This window comes from Filicampus tigris, chromosome 16, assembly GCF_054856515.1.
Source record: "Filicampus tigris isolate MCC_2025a chromosome 16, RoL_Ftig_1.0, whole genome shotgun sequence".
NCBI lineage: Eukaryota > Metazoa > Chordata > Actinopteri > Syngnathiformes > Syngnathidae > Filicampus > Filicampus tigris.
The window spans coordinates 16864223-16878610 of NC_141232.1; the positions used below are offsets into that span (position 1 = coordinate 16864223).

Sequence of the window (14388 nt, forward strand, 5' to 3'; positions counted from 1 at the left end):
TCTAGTGCATAGCAGGAAAGAAAGTTGAAAACAGTTGAACCCATAAATGTTGCCGCGGCTCCAAATGGGCCCAAAGTGAACCCGGACTGGTGACAAAGCGGGTGATGATGAACACCCACGTCTTGCAAGTGAAGAGCAGCCACCTAACAGCCAGTGATCTTTCTTTCTTTCTTTCTTTCTTTCTTTCTTTCTTTCTTTCTTTCTTTCTTTCTTTCTTTCTTTCTTTCTTTCTTTCTTTCTTTCTTTCTTTCTTTCTAACCTGCCCTGTTTAGTTGCCTGGTCATGCAGAATGTGGATCTGTTTGCATTTTTATGCTGGATCCGTTTTTCTGCGCAACAGGGGAGGTTGAAATACAGTAAGTATTTGTATTGTTGTTTGTATTGTATTGGACAGAGCAAGATTTGTGAGGGGACAGGAAGAGAAAAGAGAGAATAGAGCATAAACAGAAAAAAAAACAAAACAATAACAGAATATCATAGAAAATTAGTATATAACATAATTTCCTTGGCATCCATGTGTTCATTTTTTAACTTTAATAATCAATTAGAAAGGAGATTCTGCCACCTTTAAATTGCAAGACAATAACTGTGTCACCTGACACAAGCTGTCAAGTTATTTTGTCGTCATTAATCTCTTTTCTTCACTTAAGATTCCATGGGACTCAATGGGGTGGTATTTTGTGGCTTAAAGCAGTATTTATTTAGAGTCAGAATGATTTACAATCGAGTCACTGATAGTGTAGTGGTACACACGCCTGAGTTGTGTGTGGGCAGCGTGGGATCGATTCCCGCTCAGTGACGGTGTCTGTGTGTGCCCTGCGACTGGCTGGCGACCAATTCGGGGTGTAGTCTGCCTTCGCCCGTTGACGGCTGGGATAGGCTCCAGCACCTCCCCGCGACCCTGTATAGGATAAGCGGTTTGGAAGATGACACATGATTTACAATCAACAATATTGCAGTATTAAATCTATGTGGCAGAGCTATGGATCAGCTGTAAAGGTAAAACAACTGTCAAGCAAGACCAAAAATTCATTCAGACCTATTTGGAACTCCCATTGGTGAGCAAAAGAAACTTTCAAGCAGCCTTGGCAGCAGGAACAAATGCACCCAGAGGCAGGTGAACCCCATGGTGGAGCTCATCCTCAGGGGGATGGCCTTGGCTTCATTCATCACTTGGCTGACACATTCCTGCTGACTGCCTGAGGCTCAACCTCACACAGCGAGCTGTTGTGCTCCTACAAAGTGCCATGTGGTCACACTGACAACCCTGCTCACCTCGATCTCATATATTATTTTCTATTATCTATGAGCTGTAGGTAAAGAATACATTCAACAATGTTTGGCTCCCACACCGTAATAAGTGTTTTTTTTTTTTCTTAGCATGTAGAAAGGTCCACATAGAGTACTGTGCAAACATTTAAAGAAGGTTTGTTGTTTTAGCAATTTGATTACCAGAAGTAGAATGTCACTCATTGGACGTTGACATTCTCCAAGACTAAGGTGTTCAACAGAGCTGGTCAGTCCGTCCCTGGGCCGGACCAGTCGGACCCTCCGGCCCAGCCGGATGCCCATTTTTGGGGCGGGGTTCGGTGGTTAACACATTTTAAAAAATGGCTGGACTAAGCATGGCCGGAAGTGGATTTTAGTCTGGCCCACTAATCGGCCCTCATGCGTTTGACATGGTCGCAACGCGGCCAAATTGTGCTGTTGGCGACAGGTCTGAAACACATGCCACGAACCCATCAGGAATTGTTGCTGCTCTGATCAGTCCATTATGTCACATGTTGCGATGACATACAGTTTCCCACATGGGGAGGAGAGAGGATGCAGCACGCAGCTCGTTGCTGCTGCAAAAGCAAACTATTTTGGCATTAAAATTAAATCCATAGTCTAGTCATTTCGGTCCCTTTATGGTTGTAGCAGGTACGATATCCATTGTTGTCGCTGTCTTTTTGAAGCGCCCCCCGACTTGGAACTTAACTGTTTCAAAACAACTTGTGCCCGAGAGAACATTAAGCTGTGCGCAGCACTCAAGTATGATGCTGCCACATCAAGGTGGAGTTCATGCACTTCTTCTGGCATCTTCTACTTCCAGAAATATGCCGTAGCAAACCTGCTGTGTATAGTGGTTTGCTGGTATGCTTTTATTTTGAAGGCCGTGAAGGAAGGGAAGTGTGGAAAATAAATAACTTGTTGAAGGCGACTTCTGGCCGTCTGTTGGACACAAATAATTATACAATACGACAAAACCAACCCCAGGGCTCGCAATGGAAGTAAGCATACGCAGTTGGGTAAGTAGTAAAGTACTAGTGGCGCATTTTGAAGCGTGTCCACAGCGGGTTCGAATAGTAAATTAGCTAGCTAATGATCCTTAAAAAACTTCTGCCGTTAGCATCCCTGCCGCGGCGGCGTCAATCACTGACACTTTTTTTGGGGGGGGCCGGAGGGCAGAACGGGTTGGTGGGTGATCATTTTTATGAATAAGGGCGGGGGAGTCGCGGCCGGAAGGGTACCCAGGTCAAGGGTGGAGGGTCACGGCCGGACCGGCAAAAAAGGGTCAAGTGCCCAGCTCTGGTGTTAAAAAATAGAGAGGAAAAATGTGAAGAATCCTGTTTATATGTTTCTTTTAGTAGTGGCCTAGTTTCTAGATCTTGGAGGATGAATAACAGAAGGGTGGTCGCATTATGATTCTGGCAGGAACTACTCTTTTGACGCCATTATGACTGAACATCATTTTATTTATCTGGGAGTATCCTTGGCATGAGGTGTCAGACAATATTGTATAATATACCTTGAAGAACAGAAAAAAATGATTTCCTATTTCTGACACTGCTGGGATTAAGGTGTGAATCTTAAGTGGGAGTCATTAATTTAGCACTTTAAAATATTGACAAGATGAAGGTTCAATGGGGAAGTGGTTTTGGCACCCTCTAACCTGTAAACCTACTGTGTTATCCATAGGTTTCTTGCACCAGTCCACTGTTGATCTTTTGTAATCCTGGGGTGTCCAAACGCTGTCCTCAACTTCTTCAGAGTTCATTTTATTTCTCATTAATGTCCAGACCCTTTGTACAAAACCTTAATATTTAACTCATATGCTGTCCATTTCTTCTGATCTTCCTTGAGATGATTCTGCTCCATTATTGGAGTCCAGCTTTGTTTAATTAAACTGATTGGACTTGATTAGGAAAGGCACACACCTGTTTATATAAGATCTTACAGCTCACGGTGCATTTCAGATCAAATGAGAATCATGAGGTCGAAAGAACTGCCCAAGGAGATCAGAGACAGAATTGTGGCAAGGCACAGATCTGGCCAAGGTTACAAAATAATTTCTGCAGCACTCACTCAAAGTTCCTCAGAGCGCAGTGGCCTCCATAATCCTCAAATGAAAGAAATTTGGGAAGACCACAACTCTTCCTCGACCTGGCCTTCCAGCCAAACTGAGCCATCGTGGGAGAAGAGCCTTGGTGAGAGAGGGAAAGAAGAACCCAAAGATCACTGTGGCTGAGCTCCAGAGATGCTGTAGGGAGATGGGAGAAAGTTACACAAAGTCAACAATCACTGCGGCCCTCCACCGGTCGGGGCTTTATGGATGAGTGACCCAATGTAATCCTCGTCTGCATAGAGTTTGCCGAAAAACACTTGAAGGAAGACAAGATTCTCTTGTCTAATGAGACCAAGGTTGAATTTATATATAAAAATTATAAGAATATATTATATCGTCAGCCTCAGTTTGAGAAGTGTAAAATACTGCGACACCTCTAAAGTGGCCACGATTGGAAAGGATTCTTAAATGGTCACAGGTACTGGAAGAGCAGTCAGGCGTCGGACGTAACCGGTATTCATATAACAGGTATACATATAGTCACAAGAAATTAATATCAGCAGCAGAACTAATCTGCAACTTCTTTGCACACAGTTTTGTATCAGTGAGTTTAAAGCTAAACTTGATCATCATCGGCGGTCACTCGTAGTCGCGTATGACTGTCCTCCTTCTTGGTCCTTGTGGGTCTTCAGGTGGGCGTTGAGGCCGATCCTGGACCCGATGACTCTGGTGCAGCGTGGACAGGGGGATGCAGAGGTCGTGGGTTTGGGTTGGGCCTGTTTGGTGGATGCTCTCTCTTTCCTGAGTCTGCGCTTGTCTTGTGCAGCATGGCGGAGGTCATCATTATACTGTGCAGCACCCTCATGGACAAGGTTTCTCCAGGCGACTCTGTCTTTTGCTGAGTGTTCCCAGGTCTTTAAGTCTATGTGGCACTTCTTTAGGTTAGTTTTAATGTTGTCCTTATACCTATTCTTTTGGTCCCCAGGGGCCCGTTTCCCTTTAACAAGCTGTGAATAGAGAACCTGTTTTGGGAGGCGAGTCAGGCATACGAAAACATGGCCAGTCCATCTGAGCTGGTTTTGGGCGATGGTGGCGGTGATGGTGGGAATGTCAGCCTCCTCCGGGACACTGGTGTTGGTGCGTCGATCCTCCCAGCTAATCCTGAGGATTTTCCGGAGGCATCTCTGGTGGTACATCTCAAGTGCCTTTAGGTGCCTGCTGTATGTGGTCCAGGCTTCTGACCCATACAGAAGGGTGGGGAGTATCACAGCTTTATAGACCTGAATTTTGGTCTCAGCTTGCAAGTCACAATTTTCAAAGACTCACTTTCTCAGTCTTGAGAAAGCCCCACTGGCACAGCTGAGGCGATGGTGTATTTCGTCATCTATGTTGGCTCTTGAGGACAGGAGGCTGCCAAGATATGGGAAGTGGTCCACATTTTCCAGTCTGGTGTTGTTGATGGTGATGTTTGGGGGTAGGACAGGCATACTGCTGTTTGGTGGTGGTTGGTGGAGGATCTGAGTCTTTTTTTATGTTGATGGCTTGACCAAGCTGGTTATATGCTTTCGCAAAGGCAGATAAGGTACACTGTAGGTCCTCTTCTGAGAGAGCTACTAGGGCGTTATCATCCGCGTACTGCAGCTCCATGATCAATAGGGTGATGGTTTTGCCCTTAGCCCTGAAGCGATTGATGTTGAAGAGTTGGCCGTCAGTCCTGTACATGACGTTGACTCCCTGAGGCAGATGCTTGCAGGTCAGATGGAGGATAGCAGCAATGAAGATAGAGAATAGTGTTGGAGCGATGACACATCCCTGTTTGACTCCTGTGTTGACCCGGTAGGGTTCAGTTTCGTTTCCATTGCCACTGAGTACTGTGGCTGACATGTTATCATGCAGCAGTCTCAGTACCCGGATATACTTGTCTGGGTAGCCCATCTTTGCTAGGACCAGCCAGAGGGCCTGACTGTTCACTGAGAAGTGAAAATCATATCTGAGGTGCCTCTGTTTGGGCAAAAACCACTCTGAGATTCAGGAAGGATGCTTTCTGACAGGGGGGTGAGCCTGTTTGCCAGCACCCGAGCAAGGGCTTTCCCTATGGTGGACAGGAGATAAATGCCACGGTAATTTCCGCAGTCTACCCTCTTTAAGATGGAGACTATTAGGGCGTCCCTAAGATGTGCTGGGATTTTCTCTCCATCCCAGATTTTGAGAATCTGCCCACCCTACTGGGAGACAAGCTGGAGCGGGCGGGGGTGGCGCACCACCTCACCACATGGATCCAGGACTACCTCACAAACCGGCCACAGTATGTGAGAACACAGGACTGTGTGTCTGACGTGCTCCTCTGCAGCACGGGGGCCCCACAGGGAACTGTCTTGGCTCCCTTCCTGTTCACCCTCTACACCTCGGACTTCAACTACAACACCCCTACCTGTCACCTGCAGAAGTTCTCTGACGACTCTGCGATTGTCGGCCTCATCACAGGCGGAGATGATCGGGAGTACAGAGAACTTACTCAGGGTTTTGTGGATTGGTGCCAGCAGAACCGCCTCCTGATCAATGCGGGGAAATCCAAAGAAATGGTGGTGGATTTCGGTAGGCGCCAGCACTCTTCACCTGCACCAGTGAATATCCGGGGAACAGATGTTGAGAGAGTCTCAACTTACAAGTACCTGGGTGTTCATCTGAACAATAAACTGGACTGGTGCGACAACACAGACGCCCTCTATAGGAAGAGTCAGAGCAGACTCTTCCTACTCAGGAGACTGAGGTCTTTTGGGGTTCAGGGGACACTCCTCAGGAACTTTTATGACTCGGTGGTTGCATCGGTCATCTTCCAGGGAGTGGTCACCTGGGCAGGCGGCGTCTCGGCCCGGGACAAGAAGCGGCTGGACAAACTGGTCAAGAGGGCCGGCTCTGTCCTGGGCTGCTCCCTGGACTCTGTGGACTCGGTGGGGGACAGGAGGATGTTGGCCAAGCTGTCATCAATGCTGGGCAACCCGGACCACCCCCTCCAGGGCACCCTAACAGCACTCCACAGCACCTTCAGTGACAGACTGTTACACCCTCGCTGTGCAAAGGAGAGATTCCGCCGTTCCTTCTTGCCTGCTGCTGTCAGACTCTTTAACAAGAACATTGTGTAGTCTCTACAAACTGGCGGACATTAGTGCAATTGTGCAGTCCTGCACCTGAGCTCGTATCGTGCAATACCCAATATTCCCCACTACTGTAATACCGTGCAATACTCAACATTCCCCACTACTGTTAGTCTAGTTTTATTTTTATCCAATGCTGTTCCTTACATTTCACTACAGCACTGCAGCACTGTCACTTAGAGTATTTTTTCCTCTGTACTATGTACAGGCCGAAATGAGTGTTCCTCATATTTTTTATGTAGATGTAGGTTGGTGTGTATACACATGTGTATATACACATGTTACTGCGTATATCTACATAGGTTTGATTCTAAATGTTTGCCGTCAATGTTATACATTAATGGCCACATTATGCCGCCACCCCTGTGTGACCTATATCTTTGCTACTGTAACAACGAAAATTTCCCCACTGTGGGATCAATAAAGGCATTCTTATCTTATCTTATCTTATGCATGGATGTGCTTAAGCAGATCAGGTCCGCCTTTCTTCAGGACTTCTGCTGGGATACCATCAGGCCCAGCAGCCTTGTTGTTTTTCATCTGCTTAATTGCATCTTGCACCTCATCCAGGCTGGGTGGCTGGTTCAGATGGGATTTCATCCAGGTCAGCGTAGAAGGCCTCCTTAACTTCATCCTGTGCATCGAGCGTTGGTGCGTAGGCACTAATAACTGTGGCCATCTGACTGCTGGCAAGCATCAGGCATATGGTCATTAGGCGCTCGATGCCCAGAGGGCGTTCGTGGAGGTGAGACACTTCTTAATAGCAAAACCCACACCATGGATTCGTGGCTCATTTGTAGGCTTTCCTTTCCAAAAGAATATAAATCGTCCTTTTTCCTCCTTTAGCTGACCTTCATCAGCCAGTCGGGTCTCGGAGAGTGCAGCGATGTTGATCCGGAACTTTCTGAGCTTTCTGGAGATGATGGCAGTTCTCCTTTCAGGTCGATTGCTGGCTTGGTTGTCTGTGAGAGTCTGCACATTCCAGGCTCCAAAGTGTAATTGTTTTTTGTGTTTCTGACTGCATGGTGGTGATCCCTCTGGATGTGGTATTCCAGACAGGATTTTGTGAGGCAGGCTATGTTTAGGGTACCTTTTCTAACCCCCTCCCCTACTGGGGTGAGCAGAGTGGATCCTGAATAGGGCTGCTCAGTCATGGGTGCAGCTGCCGAGAAGCTCTTTCTGCCTCAGTCCCAGAACTTACCGACTGAGTCCGACACCCACCGCCTGTGTGCCAGGTTGTGGCTAGGGACTCCCAGACTTCACTGTCCTGTCCCCGTTACCACTTCCTGATCGCCACAGGACTTTGTATCCGGGATGTAGCATGGATGGGTTCCCATTTAGGGGGACACCTGCGTGTGGCGTCTTTTAGCGTGGGGAGACTGATGCGCCTGCAGCCACCACACGATCCTTGGCAGAGGTGGGTCTTGAACCAATGGCATGGAATCCATGACGACTGGAGACCACCCTCTGTTGCAGCCTTCCTCCGCCTTCAGTGTTGTTGTGACTTACAGTGTCATCCTCCGCCACTTCCACCGTTGAGGGCTTTGGACCGCACTTTGTCTGGACCCTCCGCTTCGACCTTACCGCCATGGTTGAACCTACCAGGAGCTAAGCTCCAGACGGCATCGCTCTTAAGTTTATTGGAACACGCAAGGCTCTCCACCACGGCAAGGTGGCGATCCGCTAAACTTGATACATTGGCACTGAAAACATTTTTTTTATATTGTAATTAATAACATCCGAAGTTTCTAACAGTGTTTTTACCCTTTTCAAAGAATGAACACAATCATTAGTCAGCTTCCACTTACTTTCGATCACAATATGATTTTCCATAAGAAACAATTAGAGATAGAAATAGCAGACTATACATACAATATTGTACAGTATTATTCTACTACTCTCTATTTACTATTATAAAAACATTCTCAAATTTTAGCCTCTAAAATCTTTAAGTATTTTATTATTTTTGAAACTATCCATTATCCAAATCCTGCAATGTAGAGGATTAAGAGTGAATCTGTTCAGGCTTCAAGCTTTCAAAGTGCATTTGGTTTATGTGTCTAAAAGGACAGGAGGAGAGTCTCTGTCCCTGAGGTCTATTGGTGTGTTGTCTCATCAATAACTTCATATTGACAGGTGAATAAAAAGACACACAGAGACATTAGCCCACCCCCACCCCCCACACAGTGTGATGCCTTTCAAAGCCAATATGAGTGAGGTTTCAGGTTGAGGAAATGAGTCTTGTGTCTTCAGATCTGTCCCTGAGCAGGTGGTCAGTCGAGTCTTATCTGCCTTGCCCTCTGTCATGCACTCACATACAAGTACAACGTAGCAGCTTTTTGGGCAGATGTGGGCAGAAAAAAAATGCACAGTGGACATCTGCCATGTATTCACAAATTCATTCTGGATTGTGAAGTGAAAAAAATGTGTTTGCATGTTTTGATGCAAACTATCAAAGACAGAATCACATTGGCAGTGAATCACAACATTGTGTTTGTGGAATATGAGTTAAGCAGCAAAATTCACCCGTTTTCAGCGCTCAGGGGGCTGACATTTTGTCACATCTGTCGACTGAAAATAACATCACAGTTGCTCAGGGCTCGGATAGCGTCCAATCACAGCTAACCTGTTTTCTGAAGCTGAGCCATGATTTGTCGTTATCTGAGCCCTGAGCAACTGTGATGTCATTTTCAGTCGACAGAAGTAACAAAATGGCAGCCGCCTGAGATAGCTAAAAAAGGGTGGATTTTGCTGCTTAGCTCGTATTCCACAAATGCAATATTAGTTAGAATGACTTGTTTCAACTAATGGGTCTGCATAGAATATATTCTTGAATGTTTGGGTTGACTTCCTCTTTAACAATATCAGCAGTATGTTACAATTTATGTGAAATGCAACCAGACTTTTTAAAGTCATACAGAGCAGGCTTAATGTTGCTCAATAATGCTTTTCTCTTAGAGAAAAGGCTAAATATCCATAAAATCCCAAATATTGGCGTGATTGTTTTGACATTTTCAGAAGAGCCACGAGTAGAGATGTTTACATGAATTTTGGTGACAATTAGTCCTAGTTTTCAGACATTTAGCTCATTAAGCTTTTTGAGACGACCTCGGCAGCCAGCCCGGCAGCAAGCCGCGCGGCAGCGAGCCAACGCGCCGCACAGACACTGGCTCCCGCAGCCCCATGCTCAACGCTGCACAGCTGACATCGCACCTCCGGGCTGACTGATGCTTTACTCCCCACAGTGTCCTCATGACAGTGGCAGGCCAAGAAGCAGTGTGTAGTATGAATTGATCTTTTTTCAAAGTGGATTTTATCCTTCCTTCCTGAGAGAGGTTTTATGGTAAGTTTAGATACATGCTCCTCTTGGTCTATGAAGTAACATGCAGTGTGCCTGAAGGTTCAGTTTTAGGTCATTTATTGTTTAATTTACATATTCTCCCTCTTGGCTGTGTCATTAGGAGGCACAGAGTGAATTTCCTCAGCTACGCTGACGACACGCAGTTATACATCTCTGCGTCTGCTGATGATGCCCGATGCATGCATTTATCACAAACAGATGTGATTACTGTAATGCCTTGCATTCTGGTCTTCCTAAAAAGAGTACTTTTAGTACTATATTTACATTTGTACTACAGAATTCAGCAGCACATGTCCTGACGAAGACTGAACGGTGGGGGCATATTACATCAATCTTAACATTTTTGCATTGGCTCACTGCGTGTTATGGGACTAATTTTAAAGTATTATTGATAGTTTTTAAAAGTCTTAATGGTTTACGGCCTTCTAGCTTTCAGCACTCCTTTCATCATATGAACCGTCGCAAGCTCTGAGATCCTACAGCACAAGGTAATCAATTTTGCCAATGAAAAAAAGGCATCCCAGGTGCAATTAATTGTTTACAGAATGCCAAAATGGATTGATATATTAAAAAAGAATGTCAATTTAAATTTTTGCTTTTCACCAATTTAATACAGGGTTGCTGATAGTGTAGTGGTACACACGCCTGAGTTGTGTGCGGGCAGCGTGGGATCGATTCCCGCTCAGTGACGGTGTCTGTGTGTGCCCTGCGACTGGCTGGCGACCAGTTCGGGGTGTAGTTTACCTTCGCCCGTTGACGGCTGGGATAGGCTCCAGCACCTCCCCGCGACCCTGTATGGGATAAGCGGTTTGGAAGATGATGACACCAATTTAATACGATGCAAATTTGCCATTCATGGAAGCATGACGGGGGACGTTCGACCATGTAAAAAGGAAGCATGTTGTGGCTGATGTCTGATTTCATTTCTGACATTTCCTATGTCAGAAATGAAATCCTTCCTGTCTCGACTGGAAGCTAGAATTAGCATACACAGTGTGCTACGACGGTAAAACAGAATTTCTGCCATTACACACAGGTTACTGTGTGGTGTGTGTTTGATATAATGTTGTAACATGATGTCCAGTTTGGTATGCTAACGTATTGTTGAATCTACTAAGAATTATGGAGCCATTAGTCAGTGAACTCCCATGTATTAACAACCAAAGCACAGCTACTGCACTGCAAGTGACACAATTACGAGGGAGGCAAGCGTGGTAATATTGCTCGCTTTGTCAGTTCTGTTGTCTAAAACGGCGACCGATCGCCACCAAAATGCAACTGCACATCACTACTACTGTCCACTTCAACCTGTGAATGTATAAAAGTGTTCTGCAAAATAGTTTGGATTTATTGACATCAAACGTGAGCACATCATGATCACCTCCACAAAATCAAAAATACCGTGGCGATCGCTTCTCCACTTACACATACTGAAGCGGACGAGAGCATGAATGCGCACAAGAACCCCGACTGGTTATATTTCGGACATTTAGCGACGCTAAACTCGTGTCAACTCCCAGGAGGGAGACGGCGGCTTTCAGCAAGCAGCAGGCAGCCATCAGGCAAGCATGGATCTTTATCCCTCCACGGCTAACAGTAGGATAATAGCAACAACTAGCTTGAGGCCGTTAAAACAAAAGGCGTTAGCGCAACAACATTAGCTCCTTACTGTCCATCCAGCCTGCATCTTCATGTCGCGCGGCGTTGCCTCCCAAGCAGTCACGTACGTTATCCAACACCGCTTGCAGCCGGCTGTCTACTCATTACGACTTCAATTTTTTGTAAATATCCTGACTGATGTTGAATGCCTTGCCCGTCCTAACAATGAGTCTTCTTGTTCTGGTGGTGTGGTCGTTGCGCAGTGAATACCTCTTGCCAGGAGGTGACGAAATTTCTGGGTTTGTCGCTCCTTGCTGGCCATGTTAAGTTCTCTGATCTTCTTCCATTACTTGACCACACCCAGGGAACACACTCACCGAGACATAAAGGGACTGCACACTTAAAAATTAGAACTCAAGAAGCCTTTGGATTAAAGGTGAAAACGTCTATAACAAACATGAACAGTCCCGTTGCCTTTGTGGATTACCATAACATGGATGTTTGCAAATCTATTCTACACAGACAAGATGTCTTTGTTTGAAGTCCTTGGATTAGAGTGCCAGGAAAAGCTCGTGCCGGTAACTTCTTTGTTCTGCTAGGGGATTTCAGTGCCCATGTGGGTAAAAATGGTGAGAACTGAAGGGCAGTTATAACATTATATTTGATTGAGTGTTATCGTACATTACCTTTTTATGAAGCTACATCACCTTTGATTGAGCTTCATTGTACATCACTGTTGTGTGATCATTAATCAAGATCTTGTTATTGTTACAAATTGTCGTGTTACCCACTTCTTTAAATCCTATGATCTTTTTGATCACATGAAGTATTTTTCATGCAACCATTATGATGGGCTTTTAGAAGTCAGATATAATGTCAAACTAAGCTCTTACCTAACGGAACCTAATGTTTTGAACCCTGTTGTGTAGCCTCTGTACTAGTGTTGCACGGGATACCGGTACCAGTACCGTACCGTATTTTTCGGCGTCAAAAACGGCTCGATACTATGTTTTTAAACACCAACTCATTCACTGCCATTGATGAATATATTTGTCTTTGCACAGTCCAGCCATTCAATCCCAGGAATTTATTTATATTTTTTTCAAACATTACGGTAAAAGAGGGTCTGAAAATGTCTGGCAGTGAATGAGTTAAGAAAACATAAAAAAACACACAGCTGGCAAGTATACATAAGTGCAACGAACGGTACCTGTATACCAACATGTGAGAAAAGCCTTAAGTGGCACACCTCCTTCTGTATGTGGAGAGGAAGATAGCCTTAAGCAGTGAGTGAAGCGCCCGCTGCCCCGCCGCTCACTGCCCCTCCACTGCTTGTTGAAAAGCATGACGCACTAAGTGTCATAATGGGACTTTTTTGCTTCCGTGGCCGAAAGCCATGGAAAGCCGACCAACATGACAAAGCGTGTCTGTAAGGCTTGTTTTAAAACTACCGTGGCTCAAAGTGGGAACATGTCCAATCTGTCCAAGCACCTTCCTGACCGGCATCCAGAGTTATACCACCAGTTTTAAGAGCTACATGTTGTGATGCATTTTTGACACTTCCCTCAAAAATGAGTAGAGTTTGAATTATTTTGTTCACAAATATTATAATTTGATGACACATTAAACTAGCTGGTAGCGGACTAGAGAATCGTAGACACACACGCATGCACAGACACACACACACACGCACCCCCCCCCCCACACACACACACCCCCACACACCCCCACACACACACACAAACACACACTCAAAGCAGCATTACGTTGAGTCATTATCAATTAAATGAACATAGTTGCTTGACCGTAACAGTGCAAATGTATTGTCCAGAGCTGGGCATTTTACAAAAAATTTGCAATCGGTTTATCACCTTCCGCCGACAGACAGGGTACCGTTCCGCCGTCCGTTTATCCTCCATTTTTGTCCAGCCGGACCTAATATTAATCGTCTACAGGGCAGCCCGACTATCCTTTTAAACGGGCTTCCGTTTGCGTTTCCGACTACCAACTTCGACAAACTAAAAAATGAATAAATAAAAAATTCCCCATGCACACCTACTCTCTAAAAGTTGTGCTGCGGTCACTAAAATGTATTTTATGTTTCTTTACAGCTCTCACAATATTTCTGTCATCAACCGCTATCGTTTTCCTCTGTCAAAATTTTTGAAGTCTGCTGCTTAATTGTTTCTGTTTCATGACATTCTAAATGGTTGTATTGGCTATGACTAATGTTAGTGCAATAGCTGTGGTTGATTTGCCATCCATTAACTTGTAAACTGATTGATTTTCACCCATTAACAGCTCTGTGTTCCCTATTTAACAAGAATGAATGTAGTCTGGAATGTAGAAAAAGCAAATCTGACATTGAACGAACACATTGTGCACCATTTATTCTTTGAATTATCAATGACAAAACTGGGCAAAAACACACTTTTCAGTCAGATGCTCCAGTTGACAGGATAAAAACGGTTCAAAGAGACATGTCACGTATCCAGTCCAGACATACGTTGAAATGAATGTTTAAATATTGCTATTTTTTTGTCATATTCATCGTTTTAATTTCACAGCAAATATATAAGTAATTTGCCTCACTGTTCCATTACATTTGGAGGGGAGCGTATGTGTACTGTATGGAAAGGAGAGGACTAAAAATAAAACCTTTAGTGACACCAATGTTGACAGTTAGAGTGGAAGATTACGTGATTTTGTGTGTCACTGTTAGTCCATAATGTGATAGTGTGTCAATTAGAGCCTGTTTTTCCATCATCTTGTGAGCTGTCACTGTTAAAAGTGGCACTGTAATTCCACCGAATTCTGAATTGCCCAGGTTATACAGTACACTATACCCTTGTATATCACTTTTCCTGGTTTGGTTTCCATGATGTCTCCAGTAAATACAATGCACAACATATTTGTTTGCACCCCAGTTTAGTCTGTATAAACTGC

General features: G+C 44.9%; 1 protein-coding gene across 2 annotated transcripts in view; it reads right to left on the minus strand.

Annotated features, from left to right (window-relative positions):
• Window positions 1-227: 227 nt before the first annotated feature.
• The window catches only part of LOC147135022 (uncharacterized), a 46032-nt gene continuing 31871 nt past the window's right edge, over window positions 228-14388 (minus strand). Inside the window, exons 3-4 of one of the 2 annotated variants that reach the window (XM_086056183.1) lie at window positions 3348-3465; window positions 228-900 (exon numbers count right to left, since the gene is read on the minus strand). In XM_086056183.1, the coding sequence (XP_085912309.1) occupies window positions 792-900; window positions 3348-3465 (227 nt within the window). In that variant the 3' untranslated portion in view covers window positions 228-791. Of the gene's footprint in view, window positions 901-3347; window positions 3523-14388 lie in introns of both variants that reach the window. The other variant, XM_086056182.1, reaches the window with a different exon arrangement.